The sequence below is a fragment of the Aplysia californica genome, unplaced genomic scaffold (genome assembly GCF_000002075.1).
Source record: "Aplysia californica isolate F4 #8 unplaced genomic scaffold, AplCal3.0 scaffold00700, whole genome shotgun sequence".
NCBI classification, from domain to species: domain Eukaryota; kingdom Metazoa; phylum Mollusca; class Gastropoda; order Aplysiida; family Aplysiidae; genus Aplysia; species Aplysia californica.
The window spans coordinates 331,455-348,152 of record NW_004797970.1 but is presented as its reverse complement, the minus strand read 5'-3'; the positions used below and the strand labels follow the sequence as shown (position 1 = coordinate 348,152).

Sequence of the window (16,698 nt, the reverse complement as noted above, 5' to 3'; positions counted from 1 at the left end):
AAGAAGAAGAAGAAGAAGAAGAAGAAGAAGAAGAAAAAGAAGAAGAAGAAGAAGAAGAAGAAAAATCACAATGATAATATTAACAATAATGATAATAAATAGATAACATTATAGAATTCTATCCCATTAGAAAACAGCTCTGAATGCTGTACAACCATTAAAAGTACACAAGACACAGATTCACCAAAAAAAAATATATTCGCTGAAGTAAAAAAGAACAAAGATAAATGCAAATTTATTTATAGACACAGTGCCAGCATCTTGTAAAATTGTAACAAATACGATAAAATGAACCTAACTTTCAAGCCTCAGTAAATACTCACCTCTTTCATCTTCATAGTGACGTAGTCATGGGCCTCCATAAAGTGATGCCTATTTTATTATGGCAGAAACTTAACGTAGTCATGGACCTCCATAAAGTGATGCCTATTTTATTATGGCAGAAACTTGACGTAGTCATGGGCCTCCATAAAGTGATGCCTATTTTATTATGGCAGAAACTTGACGTAGTCATTGGCCTCTATAAAGCGATGCCTATTTTATAAGGACAGAACCTCCACAAATACTCACCTCTTTCATGGCGACATAATCATGGGCCTCCATAAACACTCATCTCTTTCATAGTGATGTAATGAAGTTCAGGAAGGTGTCATGACCTCCGCAGACACTCACCTCTTTCATACTGACACAATGACGTTCATGAAGGAGTCATGACCTCCATAGACTCTCACCTCTTTCATAGTGACACAATGACGTTCATGAAGGAGTCATGACCTCCATAGACACTCACCTCTTTCACAATGACACAATGACGTTCATGAAGGAGGTCATGACCTCCACAGACACTCACCTCTTTCATGGTGACATAGTCGTGGGCCTCCATGAAGCGATGCCTGAGCAGCTCCACAAGGCAGAGACAGATGTTGACCAAGCTTGACTGCCTCCAGCTCTGCATGAACATCTGATCCCACAGGTACATCATACACGGCGTGTCCACGATGCTCACAAAACCCTTCAGGTTCACAGAAAAAAACTCAACTGTCAACACAATTAAAAAACTCCAAATTAGATCATTCAGGAGGCGGGCTTTCGACCCTGCCTGTCAGGGTCAACCACGGCTGAGAGGGATACAACATCCCAGCAGAATGACTGAGATACTCCATAAAAATTCTCTACGCTCAGGAATCAAACTCGTGTCTCCTGTGTGCAAGAGTGAAGACCCTAACTGCTACGACAGAGACACCGGTATAGAAAAAAAGGTGAAAGAAAAATATATTAAAATATGTCCATAAAGACGTCTGTTGTTTAGTGGTCATTTTTTGTTTTAATAGAGGTTTTACGGTGCTCGCAACTGCATAAGGTCATATGAGCGCCAGAAGATTAGGTGTTACAAGAGAGTAACAAACATAAAAAAGGAGGGAAGATAAGGATGATAGATGTTCGACAGGAAAGAAGAAGCAAACCACACCAGAGCACCCGCTAACCACCCACGTTTAGTGGTTAAGTTCTTTACTATTGCATGAAAAAGAAATCGAGTTCCAATTCTCGTGTCGAGACATTTTTTTGGTCAGGCATATCTGCCTGTCTGCTGGAATGTTGCACCTCTCTCAGCCCAAGTTTGCCCTAACATGCAGAATCAATGCAGCCTGCCTCTTAATTATCTAAATTTTGTTGATTGGGCCCCCCCAATCAACAAAATTTAGATAATTTAGAGGGGGGGACATTTACAATGAAAATGTTTACATCATGAAAGGAGGACTATACACAAATACACAGGTATTGCTTTCGAGCAGTTTTTGCAGGGATGACCTCATGTCATAATAGCAGTCGGGACACTTCAGACATAGACGATGGAAAAGTATAATCCATGATGCCGTAAAACGTACAGTATATTCTCTAAATTTGAACAGTTTGATCTAGTGTGCAGCATTCGAGGTAACTATGAATTCGAGGTAACTATAGGGTCATAGCTAGTTCTCAGAAACAGGAAACAGAACATTATGATCGTAGTGATGCACAAAGATGTGAAAGGGAATTACATTTTACCTTCACCAGTAATACATATACATTTCGATATCTAGGACACACACATTAATAAAACATTTAATAAGCAAAACTTGACATTCCATCAGTTCTGCAATCAATATGTTAAAGCACTTAAAGCCCATGTTTTTAGGTTTTTCGCTCTCAACTTAAACCACAACTGCATAGCTACTGTTGCACCCGGCTCACCAATTCCACCAGTGTCATTGATTAGCGACAAAAAATGTAATAAAAATTATGATTTCTCCATAACTAATAAACCAATATAATTCCATACAAAATAATAGACCTGACTTTCGACACATGGGCAGACTTTGTATATGCAGTCAAACCCCCTCTAACTGCAACCTGTCCACGACAATCATATTTACAAATGACCGCTTACCACCTTGCGTTTTTTTTCCTCTATTTTAAGGACATCACTATCCAAGCCCCCCACCTGTCTAAGACTACCACTTTTCTCTTTGACTATAGATGGCCATCTTTCGACTGCATTTCTTCTCATTAAAAATTTCTAATTAGTCAAAGCAAGTCCTTTAGCTCCTTGCACAGTAACGCCATAAGACACTTTCTACTGTCAGTACCTCTCCAATCCAGCGTCGTAAGAAGATGGACGGGTCGGCCAGGAACTGTGTGGAAGAGCTTGCAGCTCGAGGCGTATTGGTGCTCGTCTTCATCAGAGCTTCACCTTTCTCTCTCTCCTGATGCAGCAACTGAACCAGAAATTCCTAAGAGAACAAAAGCACTCATTAAAATGGCGCATGACCCTCATAACACAATAGTGTTAGAACAAACGCACTATTTAAAATAGAGTGTGAACCTCACAACACATTTGGGATAGAACAATACACTCATTAAAATAGAGCATGAACTTAATAAAACATACTCAGAGATAGACTTCTCAAATTCAAGCCTCACCTTACAGAGACATGTTTTTCACCCTTCTGGCATACCTACCCCAATAAACATTTGTTATACTTCAGTCCTGAACTAAATGTTTCACTTAAATAAGCTCCATGACCACTTGTGGAACAATGACAAAATGAATTTTGTCTAAACAGAGGGAGTATATTACAAAATACAGACAATTTCAGAAATCTGGATTTCTGGATGTCTCTGGAAAATCGGCACCACTTAAACAATCGTAATGAGAAGTTAATGAAAGTGCGGCACCTTTGGGTTGACCTGTGCGTTGATGGGAGCGATACGCTTGAGGTGGTCGTGGAGCTTTGGATCCTGCTGCTGTAAGGTGGACATGACCTGCTCGGCCATGGCGAACACGTGCGGCCAGCTGGGGAAACAGTTGGAGTTGAGCATGTCCAGGTACATTGCCAGCTCCAGCACGTGTTCTCCTGCAACACAACACAGACCAAAAAAAACACCTTAGTTTTAAATTTGCATTCAATTCAACAAAACACAAAAATGAACGATGATGTAAGTTTTAGTTAGCATTCTAAGAATACCTTCCACAAAACACAAACACACAATGTGTATGTTTTTAGTACACAAAAAAAAATGATGAAAGTTTTTAGTTTGCATTCTAAGGGTACCTGCAACACAAAATAGACAAAAAAGATGGACGGAGTTTTAATTTTGCATTCTTAGAATATCTGTAACAAGACACAAACAAATGATGTTGCAAGCTTTTAGTTTGTACTCTAAGAGTACCTGCAACGCAACAGAAACAAATATATGATTTTAGATTAAAATTTTTATTCAAAGAGTACCCACAACAAAGCACAGATGAGTTTTAGTTATTTTTTCAAATTTGAGTAAACAGGAGCACATCAATACAATAACTGTCAGATAGTGCGAGGAAGAAGCAAGACATAGACAGAAGCAACAGAGTGGAAGAAAAGACGTAGAACCTACCAGAGGCTCCCTCCAACCACCCGGGAAGCACAGACAAAAGACATCAGAGTTTTTAGTTTGCAATTTTAGAGAGATAAAAAAAGGGAAGATCTCCAGCATCATACATTGAAAACGTAAAATCTGACAGTGGATTACAACTTCCTGAATTAATATATATCACAGTTAAGAATGGGGAAAAGGGAGGCCTGACTAGGCAAGAAGAGGGGCACTAATGAACCAACACGGCCAGAGTGACAGGTGACAAGGGACTATAGAGCTGATTTAGACTATTAATTAAACCTTTCACACTAAAACTGAGAGCATCAAATGGCACATGTATGACGTGTTGCTTGAAAGCATTGTAAAAAAACATGACCAAATCTTTCCTTTCACAGCACTGAAAGCTTTCACAGTACTATCACGTAAACATGTCACATGTTACTCACCCATATCGTCTGACATAGCTTGCTCGTTCCTGAAGGCCAACTGCAAGGGGAAGAGCCAATGTATGAGATAGGGCTCGTAGCTGCGGTCATATACATACAGGACATTCAGAGCCCTGATGCTTTCCTTCATATGCTCCATGTGCTTGAATGGGACCATACTGGTGGTTTTGCTGTACGTCTGTAGACAACATGATACAAAAATATTTTTTTAAAATGCATTTAATTTACTTTAGTTTAAGAGAAACACACAAAGCGGCAGAAAAATGTCCATTTCACTTAGTGTGGTCAAGTGAAAAAAACTAGAAGTCAGCTTCATTTAGACTTTCATTTTGTTTCAGATTTCATCACCCGTGCTTCCCCATTAAAAACTTAACCTTCTCTCAGTGAGCATGTCAAAATACGAAGTTTAAAATTATACCATGCATTTTCTTCGATAACTTTCTTCTGATCGAAGCTAATGAATTATTTTTTCCTCAGTGCTCTTGTTTGGACTCAGACCAGACATGTCCTTGTTGATAAAATATTCTTTCCTCGGGTGCAATTCGGAGAGTGCAAAAAATCGTCAGACTTGGTCTCTTTACTTTTAGTTCATGAGAGTTCAGGACTATTTAAAAACATTTTCAGCATCCAAGTCATTCCAAGCTGTGAAATCTAAATTCCAAAATTGCTTAAAAAGCAGAGTTAGCCATTTCATGCTCAGCATCATGAATATGTACTTTGAGAAATTTAATTTTTTGAAAAAAACTGAGATTGGACCATTGGCTCAGCATGCCAAAACCCTAATTAAACGAGGTAAGGAAGACTGGCGAGTCTAGCAGTTTGACAGGCGTACCTCAATGACAGCGTTCTGGATGAGCCCGTTGATGGGAGACTGTGTGGGTTTCTTTATGCGCAGCTCGGTGAGACCGCGGGTCACTGCCAGGGCAAACCTCTCTCTCACCACTTTCTCCACATACCTGCTCAATTAAAATTTTGAATTAAAGTTTTAAAAAGAGTTTTACAGCACTGGCAACACAAATAAGTCATAAAAGTAAAAGTGCCAAAGATTAGATGGGTTACCACAAAAGAATAAAAAAAGAAGAAAAGGAGGAGAGATAAGGACGATATGTGTTTGATATGAAAGAAGGAGCATGCCATGCAACAAAGTAGTTTTAACAGCACGAAACGAAAAATCACAAGGAAAGAAAATATTAAATTCAGGCAAAATTTTGAAATGAAGAAAAGAACTTTCAACTAAGTATTAAAATGGTCACAGGGTAAAAAAAAATTTGAAAGGCAATAACAGAGTAAAAATAGAAACAAAGAACATGAAAGGAATTGGACTTTTCAGAGTAAGAACAATACATTATATCAAAAGCTTAAAACTATGATAAAGCCATTTTGAGCCATAATAAGGGGGTAAACAGAGGCCTGAACTTGAAACAGACATCATATTACAAGCCCTCCTTCCTGTGATTCACATCCAAGGTAAGTACCAGGGCAAAAATTGTCACAGCACATATGAAAATTGCGTAACTCCAAATCATTTACACCCAATGTTCCCAACTACTGACACTGAATTTTCCAAACTGCTATCACTGAATGTTCCCAACCAATTCCCACTCAAAACAGTCAGGATAAAAACTTCATTTTGTTACTAAGAGCCATGTACAGTTCAACCTTCTCTAACAGCCATTTGTCCGAGACAATCACCTGTACAAACAATCATTTCCAGCCTTCCTCCTGTGTTTTTTCTGTATTATGACGATACTGTCCAAAACGTCCACCTGTCTAAGAAAACCATTTTCTTTTCAACAATAAGTGGCTGGTTTGGACAATTTTGACAGTACTTCAACTAAAACAGAGCCAACACACGGCCAGTATACAAATTGAAATTTGTGTCTGCATCTCAAAATATTTTACTCACACTTCTTTCATGCGTTTCCGCTCTCCTTTAAACAGCACATCCGCCCAGATGTACGCCCGTAGTGTCCCAGGCAGCTGTCTGCCGTGCAGTCGCCCTACAACAACCTCAAACTTCTTTGGGTCACGCTGCAAAAGTGAGGCCACGGCAGCACCCATCTTGTCACTCTGCGGCCCCCACAGGGGCGGAGGGTCACCCTCCACGGTGTGGACTAGAGCTGGGAGGTGAAAAGGGGGGACAAGAAAGGGAAGAAACAATAAGAACATCTCTTGAACAATCACGGAGCAAAGTAGAAACAAACATAACCAATGTTTTGAAAACTCTTTTTCTAATAGATATAAAAAGGATTATGCTCGTTTGTTTTGGTAAGAGCTCTACGGCGCTCGCAACTACAGAAGGACATATTATGAGCGCGTAGAATATTAAATAAAGTGAGGAAGGGTGAACAATATAGTGTATTCTTTCACCCTCATAGACTTTTGATTCACAGTTTTATGCCACTACAAGCTGCATAATGTTATATGAGCTTTCCTTAGACAAAACACAGAAGTACGACATTCATTGTAAGAACAAACACACAAGAAGCTGTCTTATATTCAAATGACATTTCTCCTACATACTAATAATGCACTCCATTTTCTTAAGTGTCCACTCTTGTACAAAATAGCACTAGGCATCTTACATCTTCATTTTAACACAAAACAAATATGCATGAACATGCACATGTACACTCTTAAGAGAAACCTCAACACATAAGCAGAGTTTTATACAATCAAAGCACAATTGATCATAATATGCACATCACAAAATGGTCATAAAAGTATAGTGAATAAGATGGGCTGACAATTTATCAATCTAGAAATAAACTGTTCCCCCATCTTGTTGAGGGTAGACTCTTGTTTCGTATTGGTGAGTTTTACAGAGCTTGCAGCTACATAAGATCAACTGAGCACCGATAGACTTCAGCCAGCAGTTCACTTTACTTACACCTGATTTGTCCAGTAGAAGGTTTGACTGTCGACTGTGTGGAGTTGGAGGCAGCCGTGCCAACGGGCTTGATCCTGCTCGGGGCCGGAACCTTGTAAATGTCTGCCTTTCCATTTTTCTTCAGCTTATTCAACTCATCAGCCTTTGATTTCTGACAAAGACGAAGAAAGAATCTTAAATTTCAGACAAAGATGAAGAAAGAATCTTAAACTTCTGACAAAGATGAAGGAAGAATCTTACATTTCTGACAAAGATGAACGAAGAATGTTCGATTTCTGACAAAGATGAACGATGAATGGTAGATTTTTGACAAAAAGTATAGAAAAATGTTTGATTTCTTCAAAGATGAAGGAAGATAAAGGAAGAATGTTCGTCTTTTTTTAACAAAGATGAGCGAAAAATGTTAGATCTCTGACAAAGATGAAGGCTCTCTCGCAAGCCTTAAATTTCAGATAAAGATGTCTGAAAAATGGTTGAATTAAACAATCCTTAGACATTACTGAGTTCAAGTGGATTAGTCATTGGGGATTCTAATCAGGGTCATCCACACTATAACTAAGCATGATACCAACTGAGCCAAAGAAATGCTCTATGCAATTTTTCTCTTTACTTAATGAAGTGGGAAAGGGAACAACTATCGACATCCAGTGATCACAAATAAACTAGTATGTCTAGCAATACAACAAATCACAAGCTGTCTATTCAACAAACATAAAAATAAAAGGCAAAAACACTTGTAAAAAAAATTAATAATAATTAGCTGCACATGAAGACCCTGTACAATCTCAAAGTAAATTATTAACCACACACCAATGAATACATTAAAATAACGACTTGGTCTGTATTGGACAAGGGGGAAACCACAAAATTATTTATCTTTAAAAAATAGAGACACCACAAACAGTCCTTATGCAGATGGACGTTTAACTCAGAGGTCCTGCCTTTTGAATAACACAAGGGTGTTGATAGGGGAGTTAAACCAATAGCATTTCACCATTTTTTTTTTTCACCACAAATTTCCATTTATAGTACATGGAGGAGAGCAGATTGAAAGTACAGTCGGAACTTATCCAAGACGATCCACCATTTGTTGAGGAGAGAAGTGGTCATGTTAGACAGGTGGGTCCTCTTCCACAATGTTATTATAATACAGAAAAGAAAAAAAAAGCAGAGTGGAAAGAGGGAAGTTATTGCTTGAACAGATGATTGTCTTGAACCGGTGGTCATTAGAGCAGCTCCCATTGTTATATCATTTATTACTTACCGTCAGAATTTGTTCTTGTTTGTAAAGTTCACGATTCAAGCCATTGGTGAAGATTCCAAACGTATGCTGGAGAAATTCAGCATAATTTCCACTCGGGGGTGGCTCTCTAAAACACACAAAAAAATGTCATTATTATCTTACTTCTCGGCCAATGGAAGAGTGTTATCACTTGAAAAAAGGAGAATGCATTCAGCAAGTTCAATTTCTATTCAAGGTCACTTTTGTTCTGCCTAATGGTTGCTTTTAAAAAACAAGGTCTTTCACAAATTTTAAGAAAATTCAATTTCTCGGTTTGATTTTGTTAAAAATTTTAAAAATAAAATTGAGAGAGTTAGCTGTTTAGTAATAAAACAGTAACTAAAAATATTGGAGAGAAACCGAACTCAACCAAACTATATTACTAAAAAGTTAAACCAGCAAAAAAGCGGGAGCCCAGAGACATGGTCATATGAAATACGTATAAATATATTAGACACAGGTGGTGCTGCAAAGAGGTCATAGGAACTACAGGCAAACGGACAAAACAACATTTTAAACATCATTAACGGAAAAAAAAAGCTTAAACATCATCAAGGGAAATATAACACTTTATTTGTTCTTTGAATGCCAAACCCCAAACAAACATAGGCAATCATGGTTCATCACTCATTTCTCTCCTTACATCCTCTTACACAATCTATACTCTTCCACTTTTTACCGCAAAACCCATCGGTTCACGTTTTTAAGATTTCACATTATTCTTGCTCTACCTCTTCGTCTTTTACCTTCTATTTTTTTCTGTGAGAACATGATGCTCAATGTATAATACATCATCTTTTTCTTCTCAGCTTTTCCAGTAGTAGCAAGTGGCTTCTTAGACCTTTCTGCAATTCAACACTCACCTCTAACCATTCTGCCTATCTCAGTAGTTTTGGTCCCAACCCATGTCATACAACAACATAAAGTCAGAAACACATTCCAGATTTCCCAAATCCAAGAAAGTTAAGAAAAAATTCCTCACCCTGGCACCAGTCCAGTAAGGAGATATTTATGTCCCGTCTCATTGACAGCCTTGTGCATCTGACTGTTGAGCCAGTTCTGAGCGTCCAGCTTCAGCCGGTTCCGTTCCTCCGCTGTCATGTGTCCTGGTTCCTGGAGACATCAGGAAATTGAGACCAAATGTGTCACGACGTGGTGGAATCAGGCGGTCGTGAATTTTTGGGCATGTGGAGTTATTGGTATCATCTCAGAGCTTGTTCATTGGTCTAACTTTTGATGAAAAATTCCCATCTATCTTGAATAGAAGTGGAGAAACATTTATGATTGAACGAGGTGGGGGTGTCTCCTTTCAAAGTAAAATTAGTGAGAAAAAGGGTGCCAAAGTTTGGCTATTTCCAAAGCTTGAGAGCTTGCTGAAAATGTACATTTTTGTTCCTTTTATCAACATGTTTCGGTACAATCCACACAGAAATGTGATCTCTAATGGACATAAAAGATGTTGAGCCAAAAACTAATATTCTACAAAGATTGTCATCCATGAGGAAAAATGCCAGTTTCTTCAATTTCATTATGTTGACGAGCCCCTGAATTCATCATGCTGTCTCACAAATACAGTCGAAAAACCCTTTTTAAATATGATGTACGAAGTGAAAAATTTAACTTACTAGTGGAAATACATTTTTTACCTGTTATCACTTTTACACCTTTGTAGGCCTTTAGGTCAAAACTGACTTTGACTTTGCCAAAGCATGTTCCCTTTCCTCAAGCACAAATAAACACTTTTTTCTTGTTAATCGGTTGCCAGCAGCCCTTGTGATCACTCTCTTCTGCCAGGCGCTAAATGCCAACATGTTTTTTTCTCATAAAAACTACAATAAAGACAAAGATTTGTTTCTGATCCCACATATAAATTGTGGAAAACAAAAGACAACGTCAAAAAACACCATTTCCCTCTCACTGTTTGCAGCAACAACCCCCCCCCCCCCCCCCCACACACACACACACGCGCACACTTACCAGCAGATCCGGAGTGCGTTGCACATGAGCCAGGTATTTCTCCACAAAGTGCTTGCCCAAGACGTCCATCAACATTTCCTTTCGCTGCGGGTGGTTGAACTGCTTCTCAGCCTTCTGCGCCAAATTGTGAGAGACCTCCTCTTCCAGCTGAAAGGAAAATTAATTATGTATTTATGTGTGTATGTTTGCCACAGTAACCAAAATTTATCTCAGACTGCTTTATCCTCTTGACCATCACTGAAGTAAATACGTAACCACCAGTTTGTAAAATAAAACCCAACAAAAAAGGAAAAATTCTTAGTTTAGTTTTAGTGAGAGTTCTGCACTTGCAACACAAAGAGGCCCTATAAGTGCTGAAGGTTAAGGGTGTCACTAGAGAGTAACATTTGGGGTAAAAAAGGAGGGGAGATAAGGACAAAAGATGATTGATAAGAAGGAAGGAGCAAAATACTCTTTAGCACCTGCTAACCACCTACAAAAATACTCTAGAAAAGAAAAAAAAATCACCATCCATCAGCTTATCCTTGTGTTTGATCCAAAGAAGTTGATGCTGACCAAGAAAAGCTTATGGCTAGTAACATTAAAAAAGAGTAAACTAATTTTTTAAAAATACAACTGAATCTGCCTCCTTGACCACCTGTTCAAGATAATAATCTTTATAAACAGCCCCCCCCGCAGCAATTTTTTGGGTCCATCTCACCATGACACTGTCCAAAAGGAACCACTGGTTAAGATGACAACTTTTCTCCTTGACAAAAAGTGGTTGTCCTGGACAGGTTCGACAGTAAGACAATCTTTTTTACCCTATCCCCTCCGTAACTTTACTGTAGCCTATCAGTTCACAAGCGAAGATTTATCATTAGCAACCTACCTTGTGCCATGGTGCATTAGGCAAAAGCGTCTGTTGGTAGCAGGAGTTGATCCAATCCTGGTTAAAAGGTTTTGCATCTGTCTGCGGCTCTCCACTCACGGTGGGACTTGGTTTGGCCTTTTTCGACATTTTAGAAGACTCTCCAACTGTCCCAATCTAATCAGTTGTTGAGCAAGAATGAGCTGAGTGCTAAGTTTCTCCGATGAGCAAAGAATATCGTCAAAATGTTGTGTGCTCTCAAAGACCAACAGGGCAATACTAACGACTGATGGGCTTGGGATAACGGTGTTTCTCCAGCTACTCTAAGCACAGTTGAACTGGTTGTTTTTAAGTAGAAATTATCAACGTTTAACAGTTTTTTTTCAAGTATCTCAAGAAAATAAACACAATGAAAAAGAAAAGCTGAGACAATGCCAGTCTAGAGAAAGATACAGGACTTTGACACAGCAAATAGCACACTCAACGAAACACCAAAAAAAACCCAAAAAACAATTAAGGATTTCTCTAGATAAAACAGGTGATGAAATATTTACAAGAGCAATGGAAATATCACAGATTCGCTTGTAGGGCCTTGAATGTTCCTCAGCCCATGACACTTGATCAGCTCACCAGGTTCCAGTCATGATTAAAAAATGTCACAAAAACTCCTGGGTGCTACATCACACTATCATCAGTCACTAAAACACTTCTTTGTTAGCTATTCTCCAAAACTCCGGTCAACACTAGCTAACAATTATCTGCAGATCTGGTGCACTTTCTCCGTAGCAATACTTTATGTGTGCGTCACGATACGAGTTCTCATGTTGCACACTCTGAAAAAAAAAAGAAGAAACAAACAAACCTTACAAACCGATGACAATAAATTTTGATCTATAAATGACCTTCATCATCATTATTATCAACTGTTTGATGAATCAAGACCACTTCTTCAAATATTATACCAACAAAGTTCAAAATAAAAGTTAATGCAGTTTAACTATGATGAATATTAAAACAGTCTCTAAATCTCTAACATAACCTAACGCAACACATTGGCTGTGTAGATTCAAACAAAAAGAGAAAAAATCAAAAGGCAAGAAAGTCATTACTTCATCAATTTTTTTCACAGACAGACTCACCTGTGATGAGGTTCTGCACTTAGCCAGACACAAATCAAACGGATTCTCAACCTCTGTAACGAACAAGTTGTACGGAGCCTCCAAGTTTTTATTGAGAATCTTACTCAGCAGTGGTTGCTGGAAAAAAAAAAAAAAAAAGCCATGTTACACACATCTAGCATGAAATCAATACTATTTATGTTTTCACCAAATGAAAGTAAATATATATTTCTCACTTCTCAAATTGCAACAGTAGGCCTATAATGACATGCATCTTTGCAAGAGAAAATATGGATTTAAAATAGCCATTGATATATTCATCTACCAGGCATGGAAAAAAATATAGATAATTAAAAAACAAAAACAAAAAATTTGTACGTAACAGACTGATTTACATCCACATTTTGCATATATTTAAGTGACCAATCGTGGTGAAATCAGGTGCTCGTCAAAGTAATGAAATAGAAGAAAACGGTCTTCTTCTCCAATTCGGCAATTTTTTCAAATTTTTATTTTTTGGCTCAACATCTTTTGTCTCTAGATCTATGTAAAATCAAATACTTGTAACGATTTTACTGAAAAACTTTGAATAAACGCATGAAAAATGCAAATTTGCAGTTTCCAAGGACTCTCCAGCTTTGGTAGTCATCAAATTTTGGTGGCCATTTTCTTGCAAATTTCACCTTTGAAACCAGGTAACATTACCTACTTTAATCAAGAATGTCTCCACTTCTATTGAAGATAGACGGTTAATTTTTTAATTTAAAGCAAGACAAATGAACAAGCTACAAGATAATACAAATAACTCCTTATGTCCAAAAATTGACGAGCGCCTGATACCACAACATCGTGACACATATAGATCTATATCTAGATCAGTGGCCTAGTGGTTAGGCTCTCGGACTCGTAACCGTAAGGTTGTGGGTTCGAATCCCGTCAAGAGCCCGACGTTGTGTCCTTGGGAAAGGCACTTTACACAAATTTTCCTCACTTCACCCAGGTGGGAATGGATACCCGGCTATAGACAGCGAAAAACCTTGTCAGTTTGTTAGTGTTTGAGCGCTTAATCAGCTGCTTGCACTGTATGCTTCCCAGGAAGCTCAGAATGTTTCGAAGTGTTCTATGGTTTGCTGGGGTAATAATATAGTGTAAAGCGCATAGAGCCTGCTGTTGAGCGGGGATATGCGCTATACAAATGCTATTTTATTATCATTAAAAAATAAATTTAAAAAACCCAAAAAAAACCCCAAAAAATAATTTGCCCCTTTCTCTACATGATTTCTATGACACGTACTGCCACTGGAAAATGAAACAAATCAAAGAAACATAATATAATAAAGGATGCAAAATTTTCCTCTAGGAAAAGTTCTTCATCTCACATTTCTTGGCTGAAGGCAACAAGACACACAGTGTTCATAGACAGAGCAGCAACCATTCGACAAACAAGTGTCACATGCATGTAGCTTTGAAGACAGATGCTTGGGATTGCAGCAGTTGTTTATGCCGACAGCCTCCCTTTTGCACACATAGCCTGTAACAAAAAAAACGCCAGAGATAAACAACAATATGAAGTGGAGGAATACACACTGACAGTGAAAGTCTGCACACATCAATTAATTGTAAAATTCGATACACCTCACAAAGATCACAGTTAATTGTTAATTAAATATGTGACTGCCATTTTTAACTATGGAAACCATTTAATTGAGATTTGTTTAAAGAGGCCTTTTACATACTTCTCCAGACTTGCTGACAACCACTGGGAAATCCGTTCATTCCGAATAGTCTAATAATAGCCTTTTAATACATACTAAGAACTCCATTCAACATTCAATGGGACACAACAACATCAAACAAAAATGGGGTTGATCTTTCATTCTAATTTTGAATACTTGTATCAGTTAGTAACTTTTTAAACAACCCCATAATGATGAAGTCTACGCAACAAAGCTTCCATCATAAAGACATTAGCAGGCAACACTAGAGAGTCTCAAAATTCCTTTTCAAAAACATTTATCGCCACTTCTAGCATCCAGATTATAAAGAAGATGGATCTGATGACTCACCTTTTTGATCAACAATCAGAAACCGCCCTTGACGTGAGTTTCGACATTTCACAGTTTCCGTGTCATTGGAGTCTTCTGGTGGTTGCCACTGAAACGGCTGTCGAAGTGTTCGTTTTGATTCGTACTCCGTTAAAATGTAGTCTGAAGACTGAAAGAAATGGAAGACAAGATTAAAAGTATTAAAATATAGTTCAACTGCAATTTCTGTAAATTTTCACTTTCAAACATCTGGAGAATGAAACTATATGTGAGGCAGCGAGGTGGAATCAGGCTTTTGTCAAAATAATCAAAGTGAAGAAACTTGCATTCTTCCGCAGGTTTGTGAATTTTTATCAAATTTTTGTTTTTTGGCTCAAGAAACACCTTTCATGCCAATTAATGAACTCATTTCTGTGCGGATTTTTCTGAAAAACATTGATTAAAGGCACAAATAAATGTAAATTTTCAGTTACCACCGACTCTTAAGCTAAGGAAATAACTAATCTTTGGCAGCCATTTTCTCACTAATTTTACCTCTGAAAACAAGTGACCCCCACCTCCTTCTTTCGCAAACATCCCGACTTGAATTCAAGATAAAAGGATATTTTTTCCATCCAAATAAAGACAAGTGAACAAGCTTTAAGATGATACCAACAACTCTACATGCCCAAAAATTGACGAGAGCCTGATTCCACCACGCTGCCTCACATATTTTATTGGCGTCTAACATTGGCAATCAAAGAACCACTTACTATAAAATTGCATTGGGATGTGTCATGTCAGTAGTTTTTAAATTTTATTATATAAAGACCAAGAAAAATTCAAAACTACACAGTTAATAAGTCAAGCCTTTTACTTTTCTATTAAGAGTAGTTTGGACCGGCAAGACCTCTCATTCTAACATGCTTGAGGGGCACTTTAAATAATTTAGAGATAAACGATAGGTTAAGTCTCAAGTTTGATAATATTTTTGATGTCTGGGAGGGAAGAGAAGGAGAGGAAGAATGAGCAAGACAGAGAGAAAGAGGGCTACCAAGACCAACATGATATCCCTGTCACAGCGGAATCCTGTTATAGACGGGGATCAAGTTTATACTGTAACTATCGATTAATGACTGGGATCATTTTTATTTTACAAAGATTACCCATTATAAATTATCAGTCACTGCTCCTTTCTTTTCTAGTGATAACATGTGTTCTTTTCATCTTTTATCTCCCTTTTTCTGTAGACCTGCATGTGAGCCTCAACCAGATTGTCTGAAAACTTTGCGCAACACCCCCCCCCCCCATAAGAGCTTTTGTGGGTGTCATAAGGAAAGACTTCTGAGTAAATAAATCTAGATCTAGATCTTGTAGAACAAGTGAATAGGAATAGGCCTTAAACTAGAAATCCGCATCCGATTCCGAACAGAGGGACTCCTGAGTCTAGATTCTAAATAAATAAATAATTCACGCACCTGGTGAAAAGCTTTTTACCAACATTAATATTACAGCACAACCTATGATAGATCTAGGGTTTGACACAATAGAATTGAAATATGAATCCTCCATTGAGGTCTATAATGATCTATATAAAATATAAATCTAGATCTAGATTCTATTAAAACAAGAGGGTCGGACTTGAATGAATCCACACGATCTGAACAATTGAATTAGTCAACAAACGAAATTCAAAATGGCCGCTCAAGCATGAAACTGAAAGTAGATAATTTAGGTCGTCGTCCTTTTTCGTATTCACATTTCTACTCAGGTTCCGACATAAAACGAAAGTGCCGACAAAGCCGACGTGAGAAAAAGGGGGCACTGGCAGTCGGCCAGGCCTTGCACTACGCACATTGACTAATACAGGTGGGCCTAGCGATAGCATCGGCCGGCTCGCGGGTCGGGACGCGATTGTCGGATTTCAGACAACTGTCGGCAAACACGCAGGTCTATTTCTGGTATCTTAGTCTCATGGAGGTTGACTGAATTACATATGATTTGAGATGCATAATAGGTAATAATAATGGAAGTGGCTATTCTCATCCGGGGTGAGAATAGACGATCGACCTCTCACCCCGGGTGAGACTTGCGACCGTAGGCTATTCTCACCCGGTTTGAAGACCTGTTTTTCCTAATTTCGGAATACTTTCTATCGATGTGGATGATCAAATTGATAAAAGCCAAGAAAAAATTACGTTATAGCACAAAAGTAAG

The 16,698-nt window shown here is 38.2% G+C and overlaps 2 protein-coding genes across 2 annotated transcripts in view; both read right to left on the bottom strand.

Moving 5' to 3' along the window:
* Positions 1-11,506, bottom strand: part of LOC101850990 — a gene marked incomplete at its 3' end in the record, with an annotated part of 31,369 nt that extends 19,863 nt beyond the window's left edge. Inside the window, 10 exon segments of the mRNA XM_035972459.1 lie at positions 2,628-2,771; positions 3,217-3,395; positions 4,341-4,518; positions 5,173-5,296; positions 6,247-6,460; positions 7,231-7,381; positions 8,495-8,600; positions 9,495-9,625; positions 10,490-10,636; positions 11,361-11,506. Of these exon segments, the coding sequence (XP_035828352.1) occupies positions 2,628-2,771; positions 3,217-3,395; positions 4,341-4,518; positions 5,173-5,296; positions 6,247-6,460; positions 7,231-7,381; positions 8,495-8,600; positions 9,495-9,625; positions 10,490-10,636; positions 11,361-11,489 (1,503 nt within the window).
* Positions 11,507-11,684: 178 nt separating this feature from the next.
* Positions 11,685-16,698, bottom strand: part of LOC101849794 (SREBP regulating gene protein) — a 7,181-nt gene continuing 2,167 nt past the window's right edge. The window contains exons 2-5 of the mRNA XM_005108575.3: positions 14,524-14,671; positions 13,837-13,988; positions 12,479-12,595; positions 11,685-12,172 (exon numbers count right to left, since the gene is read on the bottom strand). Coding sequence (XP_005108632.1) covers positions 12,083-12,172; positions 12,479-12,595; positions 13,837-13,988; positions 14,524-14,671 — 507 coding nt within the window. The 3' untranslated portion in view covers positions 11,685-12,082. The remainder of the gene's footprint in view (positions 12,173-12,478; positions 12,596-13,836; positions 13,989-14,523; positions 14,672-16,698) is intronic.